Genomic DNA, 12305 nt, shown 5'->3' with positions numbered 1-12305 from the left:
GTAGAGAGCACGACACATTATCCGCGCTACAATTTCCTCGAAGATAAGAACAAGGAGACAAAGGAATTTAAAGAGGGTGGACAGTCAGTGAAATTTGAATCCTTTTTAGGATTCCGAGATGCTCCGAAGGTTTTGCCTTTTATTCAGCAGTTTGATATAGCCTTCTCCGGAGGGCATTACTCAAAGCACTCCAAGATTAGGAGGGCAGCATCGTTTTTAAAGGGAAATGCACGAACATGGCGGTCCACTCTTCTTCTGAGGAAAGAAGCTCCGACCAAGTGGTTGAAGTTCAAATGGCTCTTTATTTCTTCTTGGTTGACCCAGGAGTACGAACGAGATGTGAGAACTGCTTGGAACCATCTTCGGATGACCAATGGTGAAACTTTGGATGCCTATTGTGAAAGGTTTTGGGATTCTTTTCTACCGACCTCCTTGTTTAAGAAGGTCACTTTCAAATAACAAATTGAGTGGTTTTGTTGCGGACTCCCTACAGAGATTCGAGATTACTGCCTTGAACAAAAGTCTGAGTCCATACAACAATTGATGGGACATGCTAAGTGGGGATTCTCAATACATTCGGGTAACTTGACCTACCCCACTGATGAAGTTTTGACTCAGAGGACCAGACAGACCTGGAAAAACGACAATAGAAAGAAGAAGAACTTCCAATAAAAGAAGGATGCATGACCCCGTTTGACTACGAAGCAGAGAGCTGACTATCTCAAAGAGGGGAAGTGTTTTAGTTGCACGGAACAAGGGCATTCAGTGAAATTTGAATCCTTTTTAGGATTCCGAGATGCTTCGAAGGCTTTGGCTTTCATTCAGCAGTTTCATGTAGCCTTCTCCGGAGGGCATTACTCAGAGCACTCCAAGATCAAGAGGGTAGCATCATTTTTAAAGGGAAATGCACGAACATGGTGGTCCACTCTTCTTCTGAGGAAAGAAGCTCCGGTCAAGTGGTTGAAGTTCAAACGACTCTTTATTTCTTCTTGGTTGACCAAGGAGTACGACTAGATATGAGAACCGCTTGGAACCATCTTCGGATGACCAATGGTGACACTTTGGATGTCTGTTGTGAAAGGTTTTAGGATTCCTTTCTACCGACCTCCTCGTTTAAGAAGGTCACATTCAAAGAACAAATTGAGCGGTTTTGCTGCGGACTCCCTACAGAGATTGGAGATTACTGCCTTGAACAAAAGTCCGAGTCCATACAACGACTGATGGGACATACTAAGCGGGGATTCTCGATACATTTGGGTAACTTGACCTACCCCACTGATGAAGTTTTGACTCAGAGGACCAAATAGACCTCGACAAACGACAATAGAAAGAAGAACAACTCCCAGAAAAAGAAGGATGCACGACCCCGTTTGACTGCGGAGCAGGGAGCCGACTATCGCAAAGAGGGGACGTGTTTTGGTTGTGGGAAACAAGGGCACATCTCTGCAAAGTGCCCCAATAAGGCACAATGAGGACAAACTAAAGACAGGCCTGAGAGTTCTAGAGCAGTGGAAGAACGTGGCAGAAAAGGCAAGATGAAAGCAGGACTGATACCTAATTCCATGGGAACCGACCCAAGCGAGATGGATGAAAGTACAGAACAACTTTGCCGCGCATGGGGCAAAGTAAAAAGATCAGGAAGCCCTCATCTTCTTTGATGGAGGAGCCAAGGCCAACTTCATTTCACCTGAATTGGCGCCTAAAAAAGGCACAATGAGGACAGATTGAAGACAGGCCTTAGAGTTCTAGAGCAGTGGAAGAACGTGGCAGAAAAGGCAAGATGAAAGCAGGACTCGTACCGGATTACATGGGAACCGACCTAAGCGAGATGGATGAAAGTACGGAACTTTGCCGTGCATGGGGCAAAGTAAAAGATCAAGAAGCCCTCATCTTCTTTGATGGAGGAGCCACGGCCAACTTCATTTCACCTGAATTGGTGGCTTGACTCAAGATTACGCCCGATAGGATGGGACCAACGACGGAGGCAGTTCTAGCGGCGCCCAAACAGGATGTAGCCATTACACCTATCATTGGAAAACTTCGTTTGCATTGTCAGGGGTATTTAGGGCACGAGGACTTTTACATCATGCCTTTGGAAGGGTGTGACGTCCTCTTAGGAATCCCTTGGTACCATAAGAACAAGGCCGTGGTCGACTATCGGGCCATCAAAGCGACTTTGACCAATGAGAAGGCAAGAAAATTGTACTTGATGTAAAATTAAAGAGCGAGTCCGTTCCTATTGTATCGGCTTCGGCCATTTCAAAATTAATGAAATCCAGTCTTTTTGTTTACTCGATCTATTTGAAAGAATTGAATGATGAACAACGAACGAACATATCGGAATTTATGCACACACATGCTGACTGTTTCTCAGAAGGCTTGCCAAGCAAGTTACCTCTATCTCATCTTGAGGACCACACTATTGGTCTGATGCCTGGAACCACACCACCGAACCGGCCACCTTACAGTGTTAGCTGAGCCCAGAATGAAGAAATCATGAACCAAATGAAAGACCTTCTTGAAAAGGGTCTCGTCCAGTCTAGTACTTCACTTTATTGTTCTCCGGTTTTATTAGTACTAAAGAAAGACGAATCTTGGAGAATGTGCATTGACTAGAGAGATCTCAATAAAATCACCATCAAGAACAGATTCCGAATTCCGGAACAAGCAACATCAGAAGAAGAAGATTGCAGTTGAGAGCTCGCTGCTGCTTGCGCTCACCCCCCCGCCATCGCATCCTCTCCCCCCCCTATAGCTCACGAAGCCCTGCTCCACCCCCCGCGCGCTGCCCACTGTCCCTGTTTCTGCTCCCGCAGACCCGTGCTGCCCCAGCCCACCGACACCCCCCTGCTCGCGCTCGCTGCCCCAGCCCACCCCCCCCTCATTTGCCTTCCCTCGTGCCCCTTTTGCCATCGCTGCACCTGCCCGCCCCTTGGCCTCAGCCCTCCGACTCACCCCCGCGGCTCCTGTTCTCTTTTCGCCTTCCGCCTGCCTGTAGGCTGTTTTTTCAGCTTGCTGGTATACGCCTCGACACCAACGCCCCTATCTTTTCAGCAGCAGACACAGAATGGCGGCCTCTGCTCCACCTCAGAGGGACTCCACAGAAGCCCCCTCGCTCCGACACCGCGGAGCCGGCCCTTCGACTTGCTCTTTCGCCAGAAGAGCAAGCGAGCTTGATGGCCGAAGTGGAGCGCTTGCAAGCCACTTCGGTTATCTGTAAGATCATTGGCACTCGGCCCAGTCGGGGCGAAGTTCGTGATTTACTACAAGCCCGTCTTTTGTCCGATGTGGGCAAGATCACTAATGTCCAAATCTTCGAGAGAGGGTACTACCAGGTCGAGTTCGAGTCTATAGATATGACGACCAAGGTGATTTCGAAGAGCCCACTCGGCATCAAAGCAGCTCAAGCTTACTTCCGACATTAGCATCACGGTTTTGACCCTACTACAGATGTGCTTGAGGAAAAGGCAGACTTCCATATTTTTCCCCATGGCCCTACTGGGCCATTGGTGCTTTTTTTCTCTTCCCCCCCCCCCCCCCCCCCCCCCTCCCCTGCCCCCCTCTCTTTTGTAAAGTCGTGGCTGGTGGACCGATCCACATCCTTGAGGTTGGAGTTTGTTACCATTGTGCTTGACTCCTGCTCTTGGACTGGTTGTGACACTTCGTGCGCAAGCGCTGCGTTGCGGATCCCGTTTTCTCACGTAATGATGCTCCCTTGTAGCAGTTATGGATTTGGGAGAGCAGTCCTCCCTCATGGACATCGCGGGGCTGTGGTGTTGGCCCTCAGCTGCGGATCAACGTCAAGACACTCTCCTTTTTGGAATATCCTTCTAGCATTGGTTGTTTTTATTGCAGCAGCAGAGTCTGGATTGTCTGCTTACACGATTGGACTGTTGGCTCAATGCTGGCCTATCTCATGCTCCTGCCTCTGGGATATATGGATCAGCAGCCGTTTTCTTTACTACACGTGGTTGATGGTTCATACTGGTTTGCCAATGGGGACATGCATTGGCAGTGTTGGCTATGATCGGACTTTTCATTGCACCTTACATGTGGATGAGAATATTAGCCAGTGCTTTTGGGTTTGCCCACATGTGCATATGGCATGGCGTGCAGTTTGTGCCCTGCTCTGTCACGTGGGTTTTTGCAGAGGCTTTGTTTCTTGGGCTTTGTTGGCTGTTCCAGGTTCCGGGTTCTCACCTTATTTTTGAGGAGGAAGAAGAGGATCCCCTTTTCTTGTTAACAGATCCAGGCCACCAATGGGGCACATCGGTGATGTTGCCAGATTCTATACATGCTTTTGAGTCTCACTCCCTAGAGCTGATTTTCGTTACCGTAGTTGAAGGCACCTTGTGGATGATTTGAAAGGCTAGATGTTTGCATGTTATTGGTGGTCAGCTTCCCACTTCCCCTGATACACTCAGTGGTATTTTGGCTGACTGAGTTCACACTCTTCTTAGTCAGTGGGGTACTTCAGTCGGCTCCTCCAATGCAATGGAAGAGCGCTGCCACTTGTTCTTGATACGGTTTACTTGGCATTATTCTCCACCGCACTCGTCCGTCCTCCGTGACTCCTAGAGACCACCTTGAGCTTGGAGTCCTTGTACATATGTTTTGATTTGTATGGCTCCTTGCCAAGGACAATATAGACTTGTGTGTGTGTGTGTGTGTGTGTGTGTGTGTGTGTCCTGTGCACATGGCTCAGTGTGCCACGTGGACATGTTTCATCGACTTCCAGAGCCAATTTTCTCCTTCTTCCTAGATAGGTGTGTTTAGAATAGTAGGAGGATTGGTAACGGAAATTTTGTGAGCCTGTTCGCATGACTTCCATGTCCAGACAAATTCATTAGATTAGGTTTTCCAATTTTGGAACATAAATGGTTTGCACACACATTTTGATAGATGTTATTACACTTTGGTGGGCATCTGGCATGACGTGCATGTAGTTCTAGGTTAGAGGAATCCAACGAGCCATTCCCCGCATGGATCGGATTCCCGGGTGGACAGATGTGCGACAGTTTCACCCCAACTGGATCCCCCTCAACCTAACTTTTAAATTAATCATTTTTATGATTTATTTGTTGGGTGTGGTGGACGAATTGCCCTACCTAAGCCTAAAGAAATATTTAAATGCAATTTCAGCCCTATAAAAGACCCAAGAGAGCAAGCGATCAAAGTCAGATGTGGCTAGCGCTAATGGATTGCAGATCAGCCCTCAGCGTTTTGCAGCATTCAGCCTAGCGTTTTCAGCCCAGCCAGTGTTTTGGGATTTCAGCCCCATCGCTTGCAGATTTCCGCCCAATTAGCCCAGCGCTAGCAGCCAGAAGAAAATCAGTCCAGCGTTTTCAATTTTCAGCCCACCTTCCTGCGGCGGAACGGCTTGGAAAACCATTGCTATCCATCATCGGCATCGTTGAGATCTGTGTTTTCAGCCCTTTATTCCTCTCACATCGGGAGTGCAAATCAGCCCCTTGGTGGCCATCTGCAATCCCACATCGAGAAGGATCCAAAGGTGCATCAAATCAGCCTCAGAGGTGCCTCGTCTTGAGGAGTTACTACGGCGATTGTCATCATTCGAGTCAGTAGAGTCTGCACTCGAGGTATTGCATTGTGTGTACATTCCACATACGCAATCTAAAGCAAATACCACATCCGCAACGGTGTGGGGGACCCTTGAGAGGGCTGGTTGGGACCCCATCGGGCGTCGCTCTCCTGTTCTCTCTCTTTCTCTCTCCCTCTACACATCTCTATTGCCCTCTCTCCAAGGAAAAGTAAAAGGAACCATCATCTAAGCTTAAAGGAATCAGTAATGCAAGGAAAGAAAGTGTAAAACTAGATCTTCACCATTTCAATTATGCTGCACCTCACAGTGTGTGTTTTTGTGTGTGTGTGTGTGTGTGTGTGTGTGTGTGTGAGAGAGAGAGAGAGAGAGAGAGAGAGAGAGAGAGACGTTCTAGTTATTGCCTTATGTAGCAAGATGGAAGCAAAGATATCTGTTGCGTTACGAGCAGTGGCAGCAGGGGCAGTGGCAGCTTTTGCCAAAGTAGCAGCTGTCATTAAAGCAACAGGGGGTGCAAAGGTAGGCGTGGCAACTGCTGCCATGACAGCAGCAACTACTGCTGCAGTTGCAGGTTCGAAGACAGAGCATAAGTGATTGTGCAAAGGTTCTTTATAAATAGAATGTATCTCTGAAGAAATAGATTTTGAGATGTGTTAGCGAAAGGAAATAGAATACCCCAAAACCATGCAATACAGGGCAGTTGAAATAATTTCTTTTTTGTTGATCTGGGGCACCTGAGCGTCTTTTTCCGTGAGCAATTTTAGGTCTTGTTGCACTGTGAAAGAGAAGTTATTGTAGCATGTTCATAAATCACGAGTCTTGTCAATTGCAGCTTATGCCTTGGATTGAAGCTGTTGTGCCAATAATTGACAACATTTTCCTTTTGTTGTTTTGCTTTGCAAAGGAGCCTTGCTGGTCACTTTGCTCTCAGAATTTAAACTGCAATTCTGTTTTTCAAAGGTAATCTTTAAAAAAAGAAGGACAAATAGCTCAAAGCCCTACAAAAAATTATTTTGTGTGTGTGTGTGTGTGTGTGTGTGTGAGAGAGAGAGAGAGAGAGAGAGAGAGAGAGAGAGAGGTCTTATAGACCTCTAGGAGATGTGTGAGCGCGTTTAGCTCGCGCGCTCTCTTTGTAGGGGTACAATACATTGGGATTTGTTGATATCATTGAGGAAGGTACTAATGTGGCATGAATGTTCCAATTGGGTGAGATTTTTCCATGCTTGGTATTGGTAGCTATATTTGTTAAATGCATAAGGAGTTGTGACCATGGGAAAGTATAGGATATAAATACGCAAAAGATACATGCACATCAAGGTGCATGTAGTAGGAATGTGGGATGAACTAGTTCAGGTCCTTTTCCTCATTGACCAACACCCTTGCTACGAGACGAGATGAAAGCATCCATCTCACTTACGTAACTCTCCCCTAGTTTCTGTATAGTCCAATTGCTAGATCATGCATACCATTCTTGTATCAGCTGGCGCCTATAGACTTACGTCCATTCCTACCTACCTAACACAATTGCATTTGAGATGTAGGCGTTGGCATTTTGCATAGAGAGACCATGCTATCATCACACTCGCTCGCAAACACATCAGTTGAGAGCTCTTTTTTTTTGCAGATACTTGATAACACATTTTGGATCTTTTTATGCTCATCCCACGCAATCATTGCTCTCGTTAGCCATTGGCATCATCAAATGGGACTCTCTTTATTTGGATATGGATCCTTCCCTACCATCCTTGTAGGGTGGTGGTGTAGCTGAATCTAGAGATGTGCATTGTGATACTATTCACCCTATGCCTTCGAAAGGAGATGGATTACAGTCAACAATGAGCTTACCAACAAATTGAATGATGAGTCAACCCAACTATCTATAAGGCGGTATATCATTCTCCTCATGGTAGTACCCTCGTTATTGGTATGGCACTACTACCTTTTTCCCACACCCTCATTGTGTCCACTTGCAGCTTTGATGGAAATCAAAATTTGACCACCTCAATTCCAAACACATTTCCTTTACTTATCATCACTGCCAAAGAAACCAAAAGAATGCATCTCTTAGTTGCTTGATGTACTTGGAGTTCCATGTCATTTTTGTTGATGTTTGATTTTGAAATTGAGCACCTTGTGCTCTTCTTTCTAGTTCAAGTCTATGCCTTCGATGTGGCAATATTTATGGTCTTGAATAACTAATATCCTTTTATTTGATGCAACCTTTTGGGGTAACTTTAACATGGTTAGATTGGGCTCTATTGGTATAATTATTTCTATCAATGAGTTGTCTCTTTGACTGACCATGGGCAACTCGCATAATTTGTAGGATGTGGGATTGGTTATAACCTATGTTTCTAATGGATTCACATTTATTTTCCTCTACTCGTACTTCTCTAATTGCACTAGCTCCCTACTAATTGTTTTATGCATGCATATATGCAGTTGGTAGTCACATAAGCAAAGCACAACTATGCAACGGGTCACATGGAGTGCTATCATCACTTCCTAGCATATACATATCCACAAGGCCTCTTTAAGGTTTAATTGGATGTAAAGATCTTGATCAACTCTCCTTTCCCTCTACCAAAAACCTCAGCAACGCAAGCCTCTCTTTTTCCAATCACCCCGACAAGGCAAGCTCCTCCTTTTCCAATCAAAGTGGCTACCATTCATAGTGGCGTCCTTGCAAATCCCCCCCTTACCTTCCCCTCCTCCTCTGGTTTGGCTCTCTCTCCTCTAGCTCCTCCTCCTTTGCCATTACTCCTCCATTGCCTCTTCCCATTCCACCCTCAAATTACCTTCACACTGCTGTGGGAATGAAAAGGCCATGGCAATGGATAACTCCACAATCTAAGCTAAGTTCTTATTAATTTTGAATTAGTTCATAAGGATCAAAGGTATGCTTCATAGTGGAAGAGAATACTTGTTTACCTTGTGTTTGTGGAATTAGTTTGTATGAGTAACTAGTGTTATTGTTTATTGAATGTTGGAAGAAGAGGAGAAGCATAAATACTTAGATGTTCTATAGTGCATGGATTACTTCCTTCTACTCCTTCATTTCTTTTCGTCCGTATGGGTAGACCCTTGAATTTTGGTTTCAAGTTGTTTTCTTCACTTGATCTTCTCAACAAGGGCATATTCTCCCTATTCTTAAGTGGTGCTTTGTATGATATGAATCTTTGTGAGTCCAAGGATTTCTTCCGGGGTAAAAGGGGTCTTCTTAGAGGAGGTTGGCGTCGGGGTGGGTTGGATCGGAGAAGGTGGGTTGATGAGGTTTGCAGCCTGCAAACTTGAGAAATAGCCTGAGAAACACAGTCACACTGCTCAGAGTTAATGCGGGAGGTTAATCTTTGCTAGGCCTTGGCCCATCAGTCTCTTAAAATCAGATAGTTTTTCAAAAAATCAAAGTTCTTCAAAAAACAGAGGCGGCTCCTTGAAGAAGAAGAAGAACCAGTCGGGTCTAATGAAGCCTAGACCCTCACATCTTGCAGGTGATGGTGATGCAGAGAAACAGCCAAACTACTCCTAGAGGCGGTAAACGTGTTGCAATTGAACCTGCACTGGGACGATGTGCTTGGATTGAGGGCTCTAACTCAAAGAGGCAATAAGGTGCTAATTTGATGAGTCCGCAAATAGCTTACTGCCAACGTCTTCATAAGAAGTTGTGCGAGAGGAGGTGTCGGCAATACTGGCCGCGGTGCGAGGGAGGAGGCGAGAGCAGGGTATTAAGCCAAAAGGAGCTTGGGGCGGGACGGTGGTAGGGTACTGTGTGTGTTGTAGAGAGAAAGCCGGGGTGCAGAGATGCTGAGGAAGGAGGGTGTGCACAGAAGCGGTGGAGCGAGACAGCAACAGGCAGAGAGAAGCAAAAGGTGCCGAGAAGCTCTGGAGCGTTGTAGCCGGGGCGCCGAGATGGGTCGGCAAAAAGAAACTAGTCTTGCTTGGTGGGCCTTGCTATATAACATCTGTAGGTATGTCTTGTCAACTTTGGAAAAAGGGACATCGAGCAGAATCAAAGTTGATGCGTTCTGATCAGCGTCGACCGAAGGACAAAACTTTCAGAACAGAGGCTGAAGGAGTTTGCGGCACGTGGTGAGGGGGAGTCTATCCGGAAGACTCTTTCCCCTTCCTAGTCGAAGCTGCCCGCCAACTCTCTCTCCTTACTCTCGGGCGAAATAGAGCAAAATCAAAGTTGATGCGTTCTAATCAACGTCGACCGAAGGACAAAACTTTCAGAATAGAGGTTGAAGGAGTTTGCGGCACGTGGTGAGGGGGAGTCTATCCGGAAGACTCTTTCCCCTTTCTAGTCGAAGTCGCTCGCCAACTCTCTCTCCTCACTCTCGAGCCTAACCGACTCCTCTTTGTATCTTGTGCGCTCGACTCAACTATGTGCTGGTATGGAGCAGCTGTCTCTGCAAGGTAGCCAAGGAGTAGGATGAGGGAGCGGGAGAGGGGCAGCCACAAGGGGAGGGGAGGGGATGGAAGGAGGTCAGATGGAGGGGAGGCGAGAAGAAGAAGAAGAAGAGAATTTTAACATCGTAGGAAACCATCCCAAGAGACCTTAAAGAGAGAGAGAGAGAGAGAGAGAGAGAGAGAGAGAGTGAGAGACCGTGTTGTGTACAGCCCATGGGATACAGGAAAACCATTAATTTAACAAGTGAGTATGTCTGGTCAATTTTGGAAAAAGGGAAATCGAGCAGAATCGAAGTTGATGCGTTTTGATCGGCGTCAACCGAAGGACAAAACCTTCAAAATAGAGGTCGAAGGAGTTTGCAGCATGTGGTGAGGGGGGGTGTATCCAGAAGACTCTTTCCCCTTTCTAGTCAAAGCCGCTGCCAACTTTCTCTCCACGCTCTCCGGCCTAACCGACTCGTCTTTGTATCCTGTGCGCTCGACGCAACTCTGTGCTGGTTGTGAGCGTGGAGTGCAGGAGGGTGAAACCACAAGCCAAGCGAGAGTTTTTGGTTTGAGGAGGGGTGGAGGGGGAAGGATAGGAGAGCCAAGAGGTCTCTCTCTCTCTCTCTCTCTCTCTCTCTCTCTCTCTCTCTCTCTCTCTCTCTCTCTCTCTCTCTCTCTCTCTCTCTCTCTCTCTCTCTCTCTCTCTCTCCATCTGCTGCGCAGAGCGCTCTCTCTTTCTCTCTGTGTGTGTTGTGCTGTGACTGTTCTCAGAGTGTGTGACGAGGCCTAGAAAGGGGAAGAGGACGAGGAAGGTCGACATACAGGGGTATGGGGAAGTTGTCTTTGCAAGGTAGCCAAGGGGAGTAGGACGAGGGAGCGGGAGAGGGGCAGATACAAGGGGAGTAGGATGAGGGAGTGGGAGAGGGGCAGACACAAGGGGAGGGCAGGGGATGGGAGGTAGGAGCAGAGCTCATAGGCAGCGCATGGCAAAAGGGAGGAGGGTTCGAGTGTTGAGGGGGGGAAGGAAGGCAAGGGAATCTAGGAGGGTATCTGAGGGATTTAAGGGTTTAATTAGTATGTGCATATGATCCTAAAAAAATCATTTCATTACACGAATCTGCTGATTCGCTCTCTGATATTAGCCACAGAAAGAGCAAAGCATCTGGCGAGGAGCCAATAACGAGCGGCAGAAGGAGCATGGATGATGGTGTCACAATGCCGCGCCCAAGCAGGGGCTCAGGGAAGATTGTCTACATCTACAGAGGGAAGTCACGCCACCATGCAGCTGGACGAGGGGGTAAAGACCGGGTGAAGTTGTATATATATATCAAAGAGGCTCCCAGACTAAAGCCGTAATGGGTTGGTGCGGTTGGTTAGAAGATGTGGTTCCAAATGCACGTGAGCATCAGTGTTCAAACCTCTTTGGCTACATGAGTTTTGCTCGCTCTGTACCATGCTTAGAGAAAGGAAAGCAGAGGAATCTATAAAGATTCTATGTAATATATATGAGAAGCCACCAGTATGTGTACTATATACATATACAGTATATATACACATATACTGTTTATTGTATATGTATATATATATATATATATGTATATACTATATACAATATAGTATATACATATATGTGTATGTATACTGTATATGTATATATATATCTTTTGAGATGTGTGTTATCTTTGCTTCACGTCTCTCTCTCTCTCTCTCTCTCTCTCTCTCTCTCTCTCTCTCTCTCTCTCTCTCTCTCTCTCTCTCTCCCGGATAGCAAGGCGAAGCTCTTTCTTTCTGGATCTTTCTCGCTCCCCCTCACCGACCTCTTTATCGCATCCAGAATGTTCACGCTGCTGCTCACCGTACTTGAACAATCTTCTGCTTGTCGAACGTGTTTTAGGAGCGTAGGGGTAGTTGCAAGAGGATAGGGATGCGCTCTCTCTCTCTCTCTCTCTCTCTCTCTCTCTCTCTCTCTCTCTCTCTCTCTCTCTCTCTCTCTCTCTCTCTCTCTCGTGTGAACAGTAGGGTGCAGAAGAGGATTCGAAGGCACTAACCGCTACACCCACGACGAGGAAGTTGACTTACGGGCAAACTATATAATGATAAATAAACTTGGACAGGTCCCGTTGCTTGTCCAAGTTTACTTTTCCATGTCCTAGTTTACCCGACATCCTACGGCTGCACGCGTCTCGATCTTCGCGTCCGAACTTCGTTGCCGTGGATCCCATCGCCTGGGCTTCATTAAATGGCCCGTGTCCTTTAGTGCTGAGGGGGGGGGGGGGGGGGGGGGGGGATGAGGAATATCCGGGATCTTGGGAAGTAATAGCATTTACTCTAAGTTATGCCAGTAGGGTAG

The 12305-nt window shown here is 46.8% G+C and overlaps 1 protein-coding gene across 2 annotated transcripts in view; it reads left to right on the top strand.

The window, feature by feature from the left end:
* Positions 1-8017, top strand: part of LOC147460282 (uncharacterized) — a 49673-nt gene extending 41656 nt beyond the window's left edge. Inside the window, exons 1-6 of one of the 2 annotated variants that reach the window (XM_086511365.1) lie at positions 3610-4082; positions 4186-4329; positions 5978-6079; positions 6465-6520; positions 7185-7307; positions 7376-7736. In XM_086511365.1, coding sequence (XP_086367491.1) covers positions 3705-4082; positions 4186-4329; positions 5978-6079; positions 6465-6520; positions 7185-7307; positions 7376-7556 — 984 coding nt within the window. In that variant the 5' untranslated portion in view covers positions 3610-3704 and the 3' untranslated portion in view covers positions 7557-7736. Of the gene's footprint in view, positions 1-3609; positions 4083-4185; positions 4330-5973; positions 6521-7184; positions 7737-8002 lie in introns of those variants that run through there. The other variant, XR_015187955.1, reaches the window with a different exon arrangement.
* The last annotated feature ends 4288 nt before the right edge of the window (positions 8018-12305 follow it).

The sequence above is a fragment of the Adiantum capillus-veneris genome, chromosome 4, assembly GCF_014529385.1.
Source record: "Adiantum capillus-veneris isolate H3 chromosome 4, ASM1452938v2, whole genome shotgun sequence".
NCBI classification, from domain to species: domain Eukaryota; kingdom Viridiplantae; phylum Streptophyta; class Polypodiopsida; order Polypodiales; family Pteridaceae; genus Adiantum; species Adiantum capillus-veneris.
Note: the sequence above shows the minus strand (reverse complement) of the source record. Positions and strands in the feature narration are given on the sequence as shown.